Raw genomic sequence first — 19,426 nt, 5'->3', positions numbered from 1 at the left:
CTTTAATCTTGTTCCTGCGATACACTGTTTACAGAGCGCTGTGGCAAATTCGATTTGAATCTACTGAATTTTCCATGCATGTGCCTCCTGTCACTTTGTAGGAGCATGAGGCTGTCATCTCATATTGCCGTGTTTTATTGAGTCGTACAATAAGAAGTCCTTAATCTTGTCACCGAGCGCCTGCAAATGGCATCAATTACTGTGGGGCGTCGAGAGCTGCTGGGCCCGCCTACCGAGCGTGTCGCCGTCCTCATTGGTTGCTACGTTCCGTGGGTCCGCCCCCCACAGCTGTCCGTCAGCAGCTCTCTGCCACTCACGGGGAGCCGTGTGCCACGGGGGCGGTGCTTGCACCGCCGGAGGAAATGTTCCATTAAATGGTGGATGATGTGCCACCGCCCTGTCGGTTTCGCCAACCGAGACGTCGGTAAGATGGATCTCCGCACCTCGCTAATGAAGCAACGATACCACGCCATGACCTTGGGAAGTGTGGGGTTAGATGGGGCTGAGCCTTTACAGTGCTCTTGAAACCATCTGCGTAGGATGTTTTATCCATTTCCTCTTTGTTGAAGTGTTCTGTAAGAACAAATGCATACCCCCTAGCTACCTGGGTAATTCCGGCACAGGAAAAGGTTAAGTGCCCCCCCCCCCCCCCCAGCTTGGTCTGAACTTCATGTCCCAGTCAGCAGGAAAATGCATCATAATTCTGATAGACAGAACACTCAGTATTGCTGAGTCGCGTCTGCTATTCAAGGTGACACTTGGTGCCATAGACTGTCGAGGTGCTGAATCGATTTAGTGGAATTTATTGTGATTAACCATCGGGACACAAGTTCTCCCTTGAGTTATTGACTGTAGTTAAGGTTAGAGTTAGGGTTAAGATTTGGTCAAGTGTGTCACGGTAGCGGTGGCTTTCCAGTGGCTCTTACAGGGCCAAAGGTCATTGAAATGTGCCTGGACATCCCTCCTAACCCAAAAAACTGCTCCAACACCCTACTTGTTTGTGTCCATTTCCTCCTAGTTAAAATACTGTAGATTCTCTCTCAACTTGTTGACTTCGATTAGGGCCGCTGTACTCAATGCATTTATGGAACATTATTCGTGGTGCACAACCGGAAAACACCTTCCCTATCGAATTAGTGCCTTCGGAGATGCGCCAGTGAAGAGGGACTTGGAGATCAGGGGTTTTTCTCCAGCCGCCCCTGCCCCCCACAACCTTTACGACACAGAGATTACAGGAGCGCAGAATCTTGTTCGCTCCGTGTTGCAGAAGCCCTTGTCCTGTCCCAGAGGAGACGGCGCTCTTCATTTGGGTCTCAGACGTGATTTCCCCGCCCACCCCCAACCCCCCGGTTGTGTCTGCAGGCTCAGACAAAGACGTCAGGTGCCCCCTTCAGATAAGGGGCACAAGAGCAGCTTTGGGGAATTAGTGCCGCGCTCGCTGCCGGGACGAGGAAATCCTCACCTGGCATCGGCCCCTTATCGCCAGGCGCCGCTACTGAGCACGCAGCCATCTAATAAACCCTGCGGTTTTTGTGTAAGCCCTTATCAAAGCAGTGTGTGTGGGGGGGGGGTGTATCACAGGAGAGTCAGACGGCACAACAAAGAAAGAGAGCGAGGGTGCGAGCGCTCCGTGCCTTTCCTCGTGTTCCCATTCAGGAGAAAGTGTAAACAGGGAACGGTTCCCTTTGTGTGGAAGCTGCAGTAACACCTCCCCGAGGCCAGGCCTGCGGGAGATCCGGAGCGTCATCCTGTCATGTGCACAGGAGCTAACGCCTCTACCTGACAGCGAGTCTTTTTAAGCTGGGGCAACAGCTCCTATGAAGGTGTTGAAGGGCTCTCTGTGCACCACTGAGGGAGAGGGAGGCCATGGAATGTGTGTGTGTGTGTGTGTGTGCGTGCGCACATGCGCATGTCCAAACCAGAAGGCAGCATGTGGCACTTCCCATTGTACATGGGGTCAAGAGTGAGTGGCCCGGTTGTCTCCGCCAATTGTCCAAGCTCCTAGCTTCAGAAAAGCAAGCAAGTTGTTCTAAATATTTTTTTACTGTAATGAATTACTTTGAATTTAGCCGGAACCTTTGTTCAAGGTCGCTTAGAATGTTACAGTACACCAAGCTACTTACACGTGTCTGCTCAACACACGCATTCATTCACACGCAATAAGTGCAGCGTAGAGGCACCTGAGACGCGTCTTTGGGCTGTGGGAGGAAACCAGAGCACCTGGAGGAAGCCCCCCCCCCCCGTGAACACGGGGAGAAATCGCAGCTGCGTCGGATTGGTGATTGCTTTCCGCCATCATGAGCGTGTCCTAGTTTGGACTCTGCGTTCCTCCCAAAGGTCGGCCCTCTAAATTTAAACACGTAGAACAGCTGGTCGTTTGGTAGATACCGGCCAATAAACAGAAAGCGACTCGGTAATCAGAGGCCGTGGATTAATGACCCACGTTACTCTGGAACGGCGCTAAAGCCACACACGCCGTGTCTGTTGGCCTTTTTTTTTTTTAAATTATTATTATTTTCCCGTTTTTTGAATTCGCTTGCGGCTCATTTCTCCGAGAGCAACGCGGAGCGAGGTGTTCGTTCCCTTTTAGGGCTGGAGGAGGCAGACCAGGAGCTCCATAAACAGGATGTTCTGCGAGACCTTCCTGTCTGAAAGGCGCGAGCCGGCCAGGAGCGGCTTCGGAGGAACTTTACCGCAGTAACAATGCGCACGTTTACACGGAGATGGATCAACAGGGCATTCCTGCAGGCGTTCGGCGATAAGGCTCGCATATTGTTTTTTGTTTTATCTGCGGGGAGAATTTATCCTTCATTTCCCCAGCTAGCAGAAGAAATAAACCATGGAATCCCAGCGGGCGGAGGCCTTATATTTCTCTTATTTTACCCTTTCCTTTTTCTTTTCCATGTCGTGAGTCATGGCTGCTGAGGGCTCCTCTGCATCTCCCCGCGTTTGCTCTGCTGCCGCGTAACGGAAGAGCGGCGAGCAGTCGCCGAGACGCGGTGTTTGTTCTGAGCCGTTGAGCGTCGACAAAGGTCACAGCTACGGGACGAGTCAAAAGTTTGAGTTCACCTTCTGGGAAACTGGTCTTTGTTCGCAAAGCATTTGGTTGAGAAGATTCATGAGGAAGCGAGGTGCCGCGTCTCCCCGGCAGCAGGTCCCAGAGACGTTGGACACTTGTGGGTTACTTTGCTTTCGCTATTCTGTCCGGTTCCTCCCGCAGAGATGTTTCTCAGGTTGCCTGTTCGCTGGTACCGTAGGGTCCACAGATGGAGCGAGGTGAAAACCAGCAGAAACTGACGAGGTAGCACATATCCACCTTGAGAAGTTGAAAGGGATATTTGCATTTATTCGCTTAGCGGATGCTTTTCTCCAAAGCGACTTTCAGTGAACTCAATGTAGTGTTATCAGCCCACACACCTTATTGACCAAGGTGACTTACACTGCTAGATACCCTAGTTACACTGGGTCACTCATCCATACATCAGTGGAACACACACACTCTGGAGGAACCTGAACAGCATATCTTTGGACTGTGGGAGGAAACCAGAGCACCCGGAGGAAACCCATGCGGACACAGGGTGAACATGCAAACTCCATACAGACCGAGCGGGGATCGAACCCACGTCCTCTCGTATCACCCAGGCACTGAGAGACAGCAGCGCTGCTCGCTGTGCCACAGTGCCGCCATATTATTATATACTATATTTATATTATGCAATATATTTTTCAGTTCCATTTTAATGGGACACTTATGCTGTTATAGAAAAAAAACGTGTTTCGTGTTAATGTGGATGTGCAGGTATGTGTAGGAAGTGCATTTGTAGGGCGGCGGTGTGGGCCAGCCGGAGGTGTAGTGGTTTACATTACGTTACATTTATTCATTTGGCAGACGCTTTTGTCCAAAGCGACGCACATCTCAGCGAAAGTACAATTTATGCATTACGTTGAGAGAAGGAGACATGGTTGCAGACATGAAAGTCAAGCAAACCTAGTTTGTTACCTACCGCTTGCTGCACCGAGGTTCATCGATCGAGTAGGTGCATAAAACACAGGATAGACAAATCCCGATACCCTCCCACCAATTTTTAAATTTTTTTTTTAAAATATTATAAGATACACAAATGAGCAAGTACAACGCCGAGGTGTCACCTTGCGCTCAGAGGATGTAGGTTCAAAGCCCCGCTTCTGCTACGGTGCGCTCGATCGCGGTAGCCGTACTGCAAAAATGACCCTGCTGTACTGTTGCTTTATTAACTGGTTAGCTTAGTGTACAAACTAGTGTTTTCGGGAGGCTTCTCGCCGTTGTTCCGTGTCCGTCGGTGAAATGGCAGCCGGTACCGACCGCGAACAGCTGAAGATGAACGCGATAAGAACCGCATTGAATTTTTCCACGGCACTTTTGTGAAAAGGATGAAAATGTTACCGACCCCCCGCTCAGTTTGCTTTTGTAACGGAAGCCCTTTTCTTTAGGTGCCTTTTCGGCCTCTCGTTTCCAATTTAGTTTTCGTTTTCCTGTCCAGTTTTGCTGTTTTGTTTCGAGCGTAGAGTTCAGATTTAACCTTTCTCAAAAAAAAAAAAAAAAACTAAAAAATTAAATGAAACAAAAGACACACAGCATGAGAGCTCAGAGGAGCACTAAGAAGTTTCTCGGTGGAAGGATTCAGTCGTTCTTCCTTGTATGATATGACAACACCCAGTTTGACTGGTGCATGATGCGCTTTCTCTGCTTTTAGTTTGGCGGCTCGAGATTTTAAGGCGTCAGGAAGTGGGTCTTTCTGAGAGGTGTCCGTCGCCCCAGGTGAAGACCCCATCCCTGCGCGTCGAGCAGCCGCGTGGCGCCACCGTTATTCGGCAACCCGTCCTTTTCCCTCCATTTTCCCAGAGGACTCGGACCTGCGATCTGACACTGGTTTAGTGCCCCTGAGTCCGTGGGAAGCTTGCATGTTCTCCCAGTGTCTGCATTGACACTTATTTATACAGCTGGCACTTTTCTCTAGAGCAGCTTACAGTGATTTATGCATTTGTACAGCTGGGTAATTTGCACTGGAGCAGTTTAAGATAAGTACCTTGCTCAAAGGCACCGCAGCAGTAGGTGGGATTTGAACCTGTGACCTTCAGACCCAAAGACACCAGCTGTACCCACTACACTACCTGCTGTTTGTGTGCGTTTGCTTCCGCAACCCAAAGTGTAATACGGCTTAAGTGGTGACTGTAAATTCCCCATAGTGTGTACACGTGTGTGTCTGCATCTGTGTGTGTGTGCACGCCTTACATTGCTCTGCCGTGTAAAGGGGTGAAGGTAGGCAGTTCAGTGCAGTGCATCTAACATTTAGTGACTTCTGATAAAGGTGCTACCAGAAGAATACTACGTAGGTGTCATTGTGCGTGGCTGTGGAGAAAAGTGTCTGCTAGATGAATAATGTAAATGCTGATGACCTAGTGACTGAGGTTGTCTACAGCCAGGGCGGAATTGTGTTATACAACACGTGGTCACGGCCTAGACTTACAGCCAGGGTGGCACACTGTGTTTCACCGAGGGTATGTCCGCGGGGAATAAGCTGCCTGTTGAGGGCATGCAATGAATATGCCGTGAGGTCATTTGCATCGCGCTGGAGACGAACGGGGTATCACCCCAGCAACGGTGCCGACCTCACTTTGTCATCCCGTTACCACGGCGGACCACCCATTCGCCGAAAAGGCCTCGCTAATCGACACCATTCTGTTTGAGTTTAATCCAGCCGTGCAAAGCGGCGCTGTGTAAATGTGCTGCTATAAATATAAGGCCGCGTTAGTCGCAAGTTCCGCGGCATCCCTCCGACTGTTTGACAGCGCACTTTGCATGGCTGACGTTCGGCGGTGCGCGCATCCTGCGCTCCATTAACTGCACAGCTTGGTGTCTTTTGTACCGTTCCGAGTCCTCGCGGCGGGTGTCCGCATTAAGACTGAGCCGTGTAATAGAACGGTAACCTTCTCCGGGGTGGTCTCCCTGGCCGGAAATAGGGGAGGCCTCTCCGGCTGGCTCGGAGAGGTCCCCCGTGCGTCCGCTCGCACCCGGGTGCAGCCCGTTCCCACGGCGAGGCACGCAACGGTTGGGATTCGCCACAGGGTCGGCGCGGTTCGTGTGCCGCTCGGCGGCTACACTGCAGTGAGCAATTAGCTTACGCAACGTAATGAGCTGCCAAGCCCACGAGAAAAGCCAAATCTGATAAGCGCTGTGTCGAGAACTCATTTTCGCACAGGAAACACCGAATTCCGTGCCCTTTCCCCCGGCGATTCGGCATGCGAAAAGGGCACTTTTATGCCGCTTTTGTTCCCGTTGCTTTTTGTTCTCGTTTGCAGGCGTGCTGGCAGGTGACGTGTCCTGCGCCCCTTTCTTCTGGAGCTCAGGGGTATTATCAGTTCGCTGGCCCCCTTCTCCAAACACACACACACACACACACACACACACACACACAAAACACACTATTGATCGGCATCTGCGTGAGCAGGACTGTAACGTGCAGACTTTACAAATCATAGGCCGTGTCTGTGGGATTAGATGAAATCTCGAGGTTCATGCCCCCCCCTTTTAATTATTGCTGTTTTCGCCCTTTCTTGTCCACTATAAGCTTAGCAGAATCGCTTGACCGCGGTACGCTTCGAGTCCTCTGTCGCATTCGTTGCAGAACACAGGGCAGTTGGAAGGGAACCAACCCCGCCCCTCCCCGCCACTGAAAAGGATATTGGATTTGCCCACATGACGCCCCACTCCCACACTCACGATCTGAATTCCGCACCTTCCCGACGCTTTTCATATAGGAACTACGGCCCCGATCGGATTCGTGTCTCTTCATCCTGCGCTATGGCGTCCTGTCCAAACTTTGAATGAAAGCCAACACGTATCGGGAAGGATATGAAGGCATTGATGAGATGCTCTAATACCTACGCGGTCATCAAAGAGAACTTTGCTTCTCTCCGAGTTGTTTTCCTTGGCGTAGATGAATGGCCTGGGTAATTATTCCGGCTTAATCACCAACTCGTTCGCTCCCTGCTAATAAAAGCTCGTCATTAGACCGTTTTGATACGAGACCGCAGCCAGACGGACATCCTGCGGTGAGATGAGAGTTGTTTCCGCCTCGTCGCAGCCTGCCGTAGATGCGCGGGTCACCGTGAGCGCGGAGCGCCCCCTAGCGAGAGCGCCGACAGCAATCCGGGGGCAAAGGTGGACCTCCGCGAGTGGAAGTCGGCAGTGTCAGCGGAAAGCGCGGCAGTGCTGCCCGGCGAAGCCTGCCGTAGCATGCGTAGCATAAAGTAAGGCGGGCTGTTGGACGTGCGGTGCTTCGCCCGTGGGAAATAAGCGTCAAGTAGCTGACCTCACACCTTTTAGAGACTTGGAGGCGATACAGCTTGCCTGTTTCTGAAATAGAGTAATCCTCGAGAAGCACGGTGAACATTTCCTTGCTGTAAGCCCTAGATGTATAACTCAGGATCTGTATTATTCACACTGCAGCTCTCCATCCCGTTCAAATTACGAGCGGTCTCGTGATGTTGTCATAGCCACAAGTTTTAGATAGTCAGCGAGAGTGAGTCTCATGCATCGCAGTATAGAGAAACATTTTTTGGTTATGTTCGAATCCCGAGTTTTGTATTCCGAGATCTTCGGATAACTGCTGTCGGACAGTGTTAAAATCCTGAGCCGGGCATCCTGGAACGTCGCGTGATGTTTCGTTTCTCCCGCCGTGGGTTCGCATTCCTTCGCTTGCCCGTGGATCTTGTCTAAGACCATCTCTTGTACGTCGGCATCATGGGAATTTGCTTGGTGGGACATGAGGCCTGTCAGTTTAAGTTATTCCTTAGAGTGTGGGAGTATGTTACCTTATTAGTTAGCAATGGTCCAATCACACACACACACACACACACACACACACTGTAAGGGCAATTTGGAGTCACAATTTTACCCGAAAACTGAAGCACCTAGAGGGAACCCACATGAACATGGGGAGAACACGCAAACTACACAGACGGGATTCAAACCCGCACTCAAACCCACAGGAGCTGTGAGGCACCAGTGCTACCCGCTGCACCACTGTGTCATCCTCATCGTCATTGTGTTGGATACAAAAGAGGGTTTTTTTTTGTGCTTTCAGTATAACATCTATGGTTGTATAAGGCATTTCTAAGTGACATTTTTTGGTGTTTTTGTTAACTTCTAATTTCTGTTCATTTTTTGGATTAACTGAATATCCGCAGGTGAGTTTAGGCGTGAGAGACGCCGCTGTTTATTTCCTGAGTATGGAAGGAATGGCTAAATGATCTTTACATTTTTTTGGATTCTAGTCAAATTATTATTATTATTGATGATGATGATGATGATAATTCAGATGAAACCTTTGTTGGAGGCAGGTTACAATGTTAAAAATATGTGCACTAACCGATATGCAGTTATTTTTCCCATTTGCACAGCAGTTTATTCTTACTGTGGCGGTTTGTGCCAAGTGCCTTAATCAAGGGCACTCCTGCAGTTGTAGCGTTCCTTCTGGAGACCTTCAGATTGTAAGGCGACAGTCTTCAGCACTGTACTAGTCGCTACCTGCTTTATAGCTTTATTTTTTAATTTGCTTGACTGGTCATGCATGCGTCATTCACTGCAATAAATGATTCGAATAATGTTGAACTGTTATATAATGTTTGCTTGAGCACTCACCAATGTATTTCAGTTTGTCATTTAGTCAATGCCTTTAATAATGAGGAAATCAGCAAACATGCTTCTTAATTTCCTCCTTAAAAGAAATAATACAGCAATAATTTTTTTTCCCAACGACATGCTCATTGTAAGGACCGTTTAATCATTTTTAGCTTTTTGGCTGAATAACCAAGGAATTTTTTAATCCAAATCACATTCAGTGCTAATTTATCTAGTTAGATCAGCACGTCGTTACGCTAACGCATTTTGTTCAGTAAGGTTTGACTCTTGTTATTTGTTTAATCAACAGCGAAATCGCGGACAGTTAATCGAGAGCTCAGGTATAACCGAAGGGAATGCGCACAGGTGTCTGCCAGCGCAGGGTTTGAAGGCCAACACTTGAAGTAACGCTAGACAGAAAATGAAGATGGGGAACCACCCTGAGCTGCACATATATAACTCCTTTCTTGAGATATGCTCCAATTCTTACCAAGAGCAACCCGACACACCAGCCTTTTCAACATTTCCATTTTTTTTTTTCTTTTTTCCCCTCTTCTGTTGCAGTTAACAGGGGATGGGTTGTTCATGTCTTCTTCTCGATCTCAAATTCCTTTGCCCGTCGTAATGTTCCTGAGTCACTGAACAGGAGAAGAATGCCCCTCTTGGACAGAGTCCCACCGCTGCAACATGGGAAGCAGGTGCTCCACCGGGAGGAGCGCTAATCAGATTTTATCCTCTAATGAGGAAAATGTGTTCTCCATTAGCATGGCGGAGAGGCGGCAAGCTCCAGCCAGCAGTGTGGAGCCACAGCTTGAATACTAGGGTTTGCCCTAGAGCGCAGCAGGTCCAGAGTGCTGGAGTGCGTGATTGTGTGTTGCCGGAAAATGTACGGTTGATCGACAGAAGTAGGGTAGGGCAGGGGGACTCTCCGGGAACTTCCCTGTCAAGGTCAGCATTCCAAGAGGGGCCCCCACAAATCCGAGCACACCCAAAATGGGCCAGCAGGCTCCTTCCTAGGTCACATGGGGGGATGATGGGGTAGAGAACTTGAGAGGAGCAGCTCTGAAAACCCCCGGAATAATTCACCTTTCCCGAAGAGGAATGAGATGTTAACCCTGAACCGCAGCAAATTCCTGGCTGGCTGCGGCAGAGGAAGGATGTGGGCTTCTGTACCGATCGTGGGAAATTGAAACCAGAACCATGACCCTCCACAGTTAGGCTCTGCTCTCCAGTAGCCATCTGCAGCTCTCTGTATGGGACCGGCTACCCATTATTGATGACTTCCGGTTCTCTGGGTCTCTTGACCATCCACTCCACCCTCCTGCCACTGGTGCCCAAGTCATTGATTGAATGGGTTCTGGGCACGTCAACGTTGTGGCTTGGCTTGCGATCAGTGTTATCCCACCTCTGTGTGGGAGCCTCTTAAACACAGTTCTATCCTTAAATCACTGCTGTTTGGAATCTGACTGTAGGCGTGTGTTTCTAGAAGCCGTGCTGAATTTGGGGGTTGTTGCAGTATCCTTCCCAGATGTTGGCTTGAAGAGACCGGTGTACAGCCTTTTGTTGCCACATTTACATCTCAGAGCATACAGTATATCTCAAGTTGAAAACGGTTCGTTTTTTCTTCACACATCATCTGACATACTTACGCAAGTAAGGCAATCACGTTGCCAACAACATTGATAAATGTGAAATGAATCCTGCACGGATGCCTTGTGTCGGGCTGAGGTGTGTAGCTTGCACCCTCTGAAATGTCTACCGTACCAGTATTCGGTCATTTCCACATCGCCATTGCGAATCTCCAGTGGCAAAAACAACGGAGCCGTGTTTTTGGCCCCATCGTTTTCGACTAGTTCTGTTCCCCAGGGAGGATCATTCCCGAATCTAATGGGAGGAGAAGCCAGGCAGGAGCAATCAGTGGCTTGTGGATGCAGATGGAGCTGGTCTGATGGGCCGTTCGGGAGAGAGAGAGACTCCCTCGAGCCTCTGCACGGTCCCGGCAATGACACGCGCTCACGTACATTGATGTTCCATTAATATTCATAAGCGCTGCCCAGCCGGGCATGAAGAGCACCGACAGTAAACAGACAGGCGTGCGGCGAGGTGAGGCGGGACAAAGTGTTGCGCAAGTATTGATTTGTACATCATCATTTCGCCGCACATTTGGGAGACTGAATCTGGCTAAGCTGCTGCAGTTGGTCGATGTGTGGAGCAGGTGTGCAGCGTCTGCGTTCGCCCCCGCCCCGCCAACTCCCCTGGTGGTCTGAACACCCCCGCTCTCACAGTGCGAGGTGATACGAGTGCAAGAGATCGCCGCAGGCCTCGTTGGCAGGTGGAGGCAGCCGTAGGGTATCCGAAACTGAGAAAAGTAAGGCACGGCTGCTCCCGGCCCCGGCACATGTAACGATGCCCTCGTCCCCTCCTGCAGGTGTGCAATCAGAGACGGTGGCAAAAAAGAATTGCGGAAGAGCTGCATGCAGGGCCTCCCTATGCAAAGTTTCAGAAATTCCCGAGCGTGGCGTGCCAATAGTGGCCCTCGAGCGAAGTATGCACTTGAGCGAGGCTGCACCCAATTCAGAGCTGTTGATGAACTGGAGAGGAAAGATGAACGGGGGGTTAATTGCATGTAAGAAATCAATTTTTATCAGCGGTGAGCTAATATTAGGCAGATACGGTCCCTACGCTCGCTCGCTCGCCAAAGCTGTGAGCTCGTGCTCTTTTAAGCGTTTGCGCGCTCACGAGTGTGCAAGAGAGCGAGAGACCCTGCTCCTAATTAGCAGCAATTAGTCGAACATCGTCAACGCTTTCCGGGGTTGGATTGCCACTGGCTCTACGGTTGAACGTCGTTGGTTTTAATCCCAAAGATGTTGCTGGTGCAAGAATCAACGGTGGCTTCTTTTTGTCTTTTTGATCTGGAAAAGGCCACTTGCCCTTGGCAGTAGCCGGCTGCTCGTAGTAACGCCACACAAAATGAAGAGTCTCGTTTTGCTTCCATACTCATCACACCCCAACAGTGCCCCTTCCCCATTCAGGAGAGGCCTCCAAATCTGCTCTGTGAGCCCCGCTCGCATGTGACTTGGAGCCTGATTGCGTCTGTTTAAATACTGTTCGCGTTCAGACTTGTAATTTCGATGTAATAAGACTGGGCAGTTCTGTGGGAGAAGGGAATTTAAGCGACAGCGCTGGGCTGTTTAACGCAGAGCATCTCTTCTCTGAATATCTTCATTAAGTTGGCAGCCTTCAGTGATTTTTGCCTGTAAACGTTTTTTTTTTTTTTTTTTTTCTTTCTGCGTACAAGACGGAATTTTTTGGCTTGTCATCGTACGCTAATAATGAGCTCTGTCTAGAAATTGTACCTCTGTGTCGGCCTACAGCGCTAACCGAAGATTTTATCTCTTCCCGTTCCAGGTTATTTCTGCCCTGTCCAGGATCTCTCATCACAGCATTGCACAGACAAAAGGGATCAGGTATGTCTCATAACGCTCTTTCGCCAGTCTTACCGTGAGTGTGTTGGCGGATTAGATGTTCAGGGGTCAGAGTGGTCTCCTTAATAGTTCAGTCTTTTCTCGGAGAGGCTCACCCAGCGCCTAAACAAATAGTCCCTTCATCACTGGGAATGAGTCTGTTGCAGGGACCTATTAGGCCAAATGCCAGTTGGGAGCTGTGTTGGAAAGGCAGACCTGTGCCATAAATAACGCTCCGAAATGGGGAGACGAGTGCTGGATCCAGGGCTTGTTAGCGCATGAGTTCTGCTGGGTTTTCTTTACAGGCCAAGGGGCATTAGAATTTAGTTCAGCTGTATTGGATTGGTTTTCGTGTAATGTTCACATGATTGCCACACAAGGACGTTGCATTATGCCATCAGACGTAACGCAGGCAAAGCAGACGAAGATGTTACCATGGTAACGCCTATGACAAATGAAGGGTGTTTCGGGTGTTTCTTTAACCTCCTGAGATCCAGCCATTTCTGACCACCCTAGAGGACATAAATAATATACTATACAGTATACTATGTATAATATATGTCCTCTAGGATACATTATAAGCATACCTCCCAATGAGTCTTAATGCAAATTATACAGGACGGTCTACATGGTACGCTCAATAGGTTCGAAGCCTGGTTGTCTATCAGTAAAGGGGAAAGCGTAAGACGGAACACGTTACACTACGCGAACAGACTGAGCGTTTTAAACATTGTGTGAAAAGAAAATGGAAACTGGCCTCCTGTGATCGGGTCGTTTTAGTTTCTTCCCCTCCATTAATGTGTCACACATAGTCCCCGCTAAAGCTGAATCTGCGACCTGTCATTTGTGTTTGCGGTCAGTCGACACCTTCAAAGTGGTGATTCAAACCAAAGGGGAATTTCTGCCTCTCCCAGTTTGCCTCCTGGGGCAGATGTCTGTCCTCCCACTCAAGAGTAAAAGATTTCGCGGGTCGCTTTGTCGTTAACATCCTAACATTTAGGCTTGCTATTAAGACAGCTGTGTGGAACACGTCAAGGGAAATGTCACGCTTCCCATGTGTTTGTGGTTCCCTCCCTTGGGGAGCGTCTTGTCGGTGCCGCGACCTCCCGGTGCACCGCATCTCTGCCCGAGTACAAGTGGAAGCCCCAGCTAGTTGCCGTTCGTAAAGTATTCCCGCAACATCTTGCGAGCGTGAGCTCGATTAGCGCTTGATGTGCACCTGCACGCACCGCAACACGGAAACACGCTAGCCCCCTCGGCACCTTCAAGTGCTGTCTCCCTCAGCTAAGTGTGTTCATCACGCTGCTTGTAAGACCTGCAGCACAGTGTGCGTGACCACCTAAGGCAACGCCACACGGGGAAGGGGGTGGTCGTCGGCTCGAAACGGCGCCGGTAGCGTTAGCTTTGTTAGCATTATTACTTCCTGCGACAGAGGTATTCTTCCTGTGTGCGGCCAGCGGGTTATTCCAAGCTGTCGGCTCAGCGTGTGTGGCTCTGCAAGTCATGTAGTTGGTGTGTGCGACCCCTCCCCCCAAGCTGTCGGGTCAGCGTAGGCCGGCTGGTTTGTGGCACACCCAACTATCAAGTCGTTTCGTAGAGCCCCTCAGCTACCATGCTACACTTCTGAGATCCAGAGCAAAACTACCTCCAGGAGGAGATGCCCTGACTTGTTGCAGGGAGGTCTTCCGCCTCTGCGAACGGATTCTTGTTTCCTGTGCGGGTCCGGGCTGTACTTTGCGACGGAGACTCTGTTATCGTCGCTAGTTAAAGAACCAAATTGAAAGAAAGTTGTTTTATTAGCGTTTCCAGGCAAGTGGGATGCAGACTGTGTGGGCAGAGCAGCAGAGAGCCAGTGCACCCGGGGAGGTCTGATTGATGAAAGCGTAGCGTACCGATTCCGGGAGGGAGCCGCTTTTGCTTTCTCGATCATCCAGGCGGCCGCTACGAACAACCACGTCTTGATTGCGGACCCCTGGTAGCGATCGCTCGGTTCGGCGCGGATTCGCGAGGCTACCTCTGCGACTGGTATCGCTTGCTTATTAGGCAAACGCAAACGCTCGTAAACAAGGGAGTTGGTATCCGAGCAATAAAAGCAGTTTGTATCCAAGTAGCGGGTCAGACACACGCTGCGGTTCTCCGTCACGGGTTTGCTGATTTGTTCTTTCCCTCCGAGCTCTTAATTATTCTCAGTTGAGTCGCTGATTAAGTAAATTGTCTCATTCAAATCACTTTACACCAAACACGTCGTTTGAGGACTTGATGTAATTTTTCACTTTTGAGTCTGTGTGAAATTTGCCAACTCCAATCAAGCGGTGATTGTGGAGAAGGCCTAAGCTTCTCTGACCTGTGGTGGTAACAGCGATGCTAATACCCCGGACTTCTTCTCGCCCCGGGTGTGCCGTGCTCGTAACGCTCACCGCTCGGAACACCTGAGACCAGCTATGAACAGGGAAGTGCATAAGCAGGCAGAAAACTAATTAATTAAAAAACCTAAATTAAGGCTATAGTCTATAGAGGCTTAAGCACATTATTTAGTTGCTTAGCGCGCACTTTTATCCGATGTGATTTATTTAGTAAATCGCATAAGAAGTTGTAGCATTTACTCAAGCATTTTAAATGAATTAACTTGCTCAAGGGTCCAACAACAACTCAGTTTCAAGGACTTAAAGGTGCACCATTTTGATTGCCCTTTCGTAACCTTTACTTTGCATTCCACATGCCATGTCAGACTGAAATTGTGAAATTTACCTTACTGAGTAGCTCTGTTATATCAAGTCATCTACGTTTAGGGGCCTGTCTTGCTTTAACTTTATCAAATATTTTATTTTGCGTCAGAAAAAAGGGACTATGCCCTCCCTCCCCCAGTCTGTAGTCCCTGGAACCTGGTTGTTAGTCCATATTGACCAAAACAAGCTGAAATGTTAATCGCATTGCATTATTCATTGCCTTACAGTTTTATGTCCTTTTAAAGTTTATAGTGGCATTTGAGGACATGCACCATGTTTAAGGGTACAACTGCACTCTTCCCGCATCTTGGTCACATAATGGCGCTGCTTTTATTTCAAAAGGCATTCTCATTAGCCTGACTCATAAATAGACCTTAGAAACAAGGGAATAAGATGCCTTAAAAATCGGAACAGGAAATATTAGGTTTACAAAGCTATAAGTCCTTTCAAGCACTCTTATTAGGGGGTCTTACCATTATTGTTCTAGGATCTAAGCGCTCAGTATGCTAGTTTACTGCTGATGCCAAAGCGAGTGTCCAGGCAATTAGGGAGAGCTGGTTAAGGGAAATTTCTCATGACCAAAATCAGTTTTAAAAAAACCAACTCTATTGACCAACAATTGGCATACATGGAGGCATCTCAGTTGTTGCTGGGGAATCAACGGCCAGCCCTGTGTGTTTAAAAGATAGATGTTGATTACTTATAGATGATCTGGTGCTCTGTCATAAGATAAACACCCAGAGTTTCAGTCACTTGGTTCCTTGGCTTTTTTCAAGGGAAGCTGAACTCTTTCACTATAGCTCGCTATCAAATCCAATTTAATCTGCTAGACTTACTTCAGTTTTATAGAGCAGTTGAGTACGTTGCTCAGAAACTCAATGCAATATTCACAGTGTGTGCAGAAGTCTTTGAATTTAGATTTTTTTTTTTTTTTTTTTTTTAAATAAAAAAGTCTGGTTTTGTGCGTTGTTTGAAATGTTATTTGGTGGATTTTGTGTGTTGTTTCAGTCAAAAACCGCACTTTGGCCTTGAGGCGTTGCCCCTGGTGTGGGGACTCAGGTGTGTATGATGAGCGCAGCCACTGCTTCTTCTCGCTCTCCTTTACCTTCATGCCAGTTCTGTTTATTCCACTCAGTTTGCCAAGTGGAATGGTGAGAGAGAGAGAGAGCCTGCATTCCAAGACTTCATATCATGTCTTCATGGGTCTCTGCACGTGTGCCCCATCTTTCGGTGCCAATGCAGGCCTGTGAAGGCAGTTTATTCCTTTTTGGTCATAGCCCAGGCGCTCATGGGCATCATGGACATTGTGCGTCCTTCGCTGAAAGCGCATAAAGGACGAGAGCGGCTCTTGTCAATATGATTTGCGCTGAGTTGGGTCATAATGGATTCCGAGGTCAGTCCTGCGTAAGACTGCTGTCCCAGTTTAGCATGCACGATACTGCCAAATTGTAAGTGTAAATGATATCTGAAGTGTGTCCATGAACAGAAGATCTTAATGGTTTATGACTGTCCCTTAAGTATAATAATTTACATCAAGAGCAAAGTATTTTTTATTGAAGCATTTTGAGTTACGCAAGTGCTTCAACAGTAGCACAACAGGGGTCTTCAAGGTATTAAATCCAGTATTCTTTCACTGTTAAACCACGTCTAACTCCGCTAACAGGTGTCTTACCTTGCACTACCATGCTGTGTCTCTAACCACTTCAATAACGCGTTGCCAGGTTCCTGCGATGATAGCTACAGAGTGCACAGATGTGCCCGTTTCCTAGATTTGAGTGCTATTCACACTTCTTTCTAAGTTGCAGGTGTAACACATGAGCTTTCCAGCCAGCTGTGTTAGATATTGCGTTAGAAGATGTAGGAGATCTCAAAGGAATCTTTAACTGTCCCTGGACTTGAGCGGATGCATCTGGTGAAAGGCATAAAAATACAGAATAAGACATGAAGCACATGCCAGTTGCTAAGATGTCTACTGCATGTGGACTGTTTTCCTCTATTGCTGGCTGGCCATTATATTGTGAGTTCATATTCGTGAAGTGTATAGTTTATAACTCTGTTGCATCTCGTTTTTATTTTACAAGTATTTTCCACACATCTGTTTGCGTTTGTCCCTGATGCACTTCTTACTTTTATCATGTAATATCTTCTGCAGATATGTTATACGCGATGGTCTGTACTTTTGTGAATGTCCTCTGAGCCTTTCTTCAGGATAGAGCGTTAAATAAGAAAAATCACAGTATTGTGTTCTTTATTCTTTGTGTAAAATAAATTTGTTCCTGAACAAATATTTTTTCTACTGGGCCCTGGACGGTGTGCTTCATGGAAATTTACACAGCTCCACAAGTTCAGGAAGAGGTATTTAGTATTTCCCCCTAATAGTATACAAGTAATTGTTGCAACCTTAATGTGTCTGTACTGTCAGTTGCTCAAATGTACATTTGCTTGTGAAACTTTTCAGGAGGGGGCTTATGCACTACTTCTGTCTTCTATAATGTCTGTCTATAGCTATACTCATTGCCACCATGTCAGTGGAAGGATGTGAGGTCTGAACTTCTCTGCTCTGTGTTCTAAGGCCCTTCCCATCGGAGGACACTGCAGTGAATGAGGATGATGTTTACCGGAGCCTGGAGGAGTTGGCCGAGTAAGTGACCCCCCCCCACCACCACCACGACACACGCACACACTGTGCTCCCTCCCCATCTCCCAGCACACAGCACAGCAAGGTGCTCGGCTGCAGGAGCACGCATTACCGTCACCCAGTTTACACACCAATCAGAGGAATCGCTCTTTACGTTTCCATGGTAACGAGTGCACAGCAAGCACTTGGTCTAGAATGTGCTCACAGACAGAGAGGTCGAGAGCACGTGGCTGAGGCACGCGCTGTTTTGTTTGATTAATGTTAAATAATTAGGCGTTCTGTCCAGAGAGCTGTCATTTATCAGAGAGATTGAAAAAACCATCCAGATGATCGGCATTTCCCGGCTGCCTTGTGAATAAATTGTTTGTGCGGCATCTGCAAACATCCTCCAATGGATGAAATGGCTGGTGTTTGCGGGGCTTTTTTAAAAGCAAAAGCTGCTCTCTCCAAGGAGCAAAGTCCACGCTAAAAACTTCTGTGAATTATACATAGTAATATAGACCGTGTTTGATGCTTACCCAACCGCTGCCCCAGCTCAACTTTTCCTACACAGTTTATTTCTACAGGTCACAGAAAAGATGGCATCATTTTGATCACGCAAAGGATATTTCTTTACGCGCAATTTTGAAGTTTGATTTTTGCAGAAACAAAATATTTTTCGTATCTTTGCTTTTTGCATAGCTGCTTGTGGCATTCCATGGCAATTGGTCGGCATGGCCTTTAACAGACATCATTTTGATCAGCATATATCTTGGATTAATTTCCGGGAAGGGCCATGCGGCTCTATGCAGGAACTCTTTCGGTAAATGTCTGGCGGTTTAATTAAATTACACAATGAAAACTTAATTTGTACATTAATTTGGGTCATGTCTGAGAAGAAATTTCAATTCATGTTATAGGAAAAAATAGACATCAATATATATTTGTATCCATTACACAGCGTACATATGTGTACTCATTGTACACAGTATGTACATTTTGATCAAAAATTGTTCAATATGATCTATTAAAGTGCTCTCATTACATTCTGTTGCAGTTCTTCTTGGGTGCAGTAATACCCTTGATAGGGAATTGAATAGATGTTAATGTATGTGCTCTGTTGAGATATTTATTCTAGGACATTGATTATTCTCCTGTTTTAATTGTGTGTCACTGTCTGTGGTCTTCAGAAGTTTGGACACAAAATCTATAGCTCGGTTGTACGACCTTCAGTCATTAATGTACATTAGCCCACTTTATTTGCTGAACTGTATAAAATGGAAAAGTTTATTTAAATTGACATCTCTGTTTACATCTGTACTGATAACCTGCAAAGACAGATCACGTGGTGCACCGTTTTAATCTCATTAAAGTTAAACATTTTGGCTTTAGAAATGTAGTTGATAATTAACTGTGAAAGCTATTAGGAATTTTTTAGATCGTTCATGTCAGGGTTATAAATATTATAATCTGAAACAGAAAACACAATGCTGACGTGTGTTTATGAACACTAATGTGTAGCAGTGTGTGTGACCAGCAGTGATGCGTTTTTTAAATGACTAACAATGATGAGTTGTGTATGACCCAAAGTGTTGAGTAGTGCTTATGGACCACATCGTTGATTAGTGTGTTTGACCCTCACTGCTAAGTAGTGTTTATCACCTATAGTGTTGTCTAATGTGTATGACAGTACTGAGTTGTGTGACCCATAATGTTGAGAATGTTGACTCGTAGCAATGAGTAGTGTGTATGACCCATAGTGTTGATTAGTCTATATGAACCAGTGTGTTGAGTAGTGTGTTTCGCCCGTATGTTGAGTAGTCTATAGGCTTCAAATTGTTTACTGTGTTTGACTTACAGCATTGAGTTGTGTGTATCACTAGCTATGCTGAGTAGTGTTTACAGCCACACGTGGTGCCTAGTGTGTTTAACCAACAGCGTTGAGTTGTGTGTTTGA

At 47.5% G+C, this 19,426-nt stretch overlaps 1 protein-coding gene across 6 annotated transcripts in view; it reads left to right on the top strand.

Moving 5' to 3' along the window:
- Positions 1–19,426, top strand: part of vav2 (vav 2 guanine nucleotide exchange factor) — a 127,872-nt gene that overhangs the window by 80,402 nt on the left and 28,044 nt on the right. For all 6 annotated transcript variants that reach the window (XM_029253196.1, XM_029253194.1, XM_029253192.1 and 3 more), the window contains exons 3-4: positions 12,071–12,129; positions 17,425–17,493. In XM_029253196.1, the coding sequence (XP_029109029.1) occupies positions 12,071–12,129; positions 17,425–17,493 (128 nt within the window). The remainder of the gene's footprint in view (positions 1–12,070; positions 12,130–17,424; positions 17,494–19,426) is intronic.

The sequence above is a fragment of the Scleropages formosus genome, chromosome 6, assembly GCF_900964775.1.
Source record: "Scleropages formosus chromosome 6, fSclFor1.1, whole genome shotgun sequence".
NCBI lineage: Eukaryota > Metazoa > Chordata > Actinopteri > Osteoglossiformes > Osteoglossidae > Scleropages > Scleropages formosus.
This window is presented reverse-complemented; position numbering and strand designations above follow the sequence as displayed.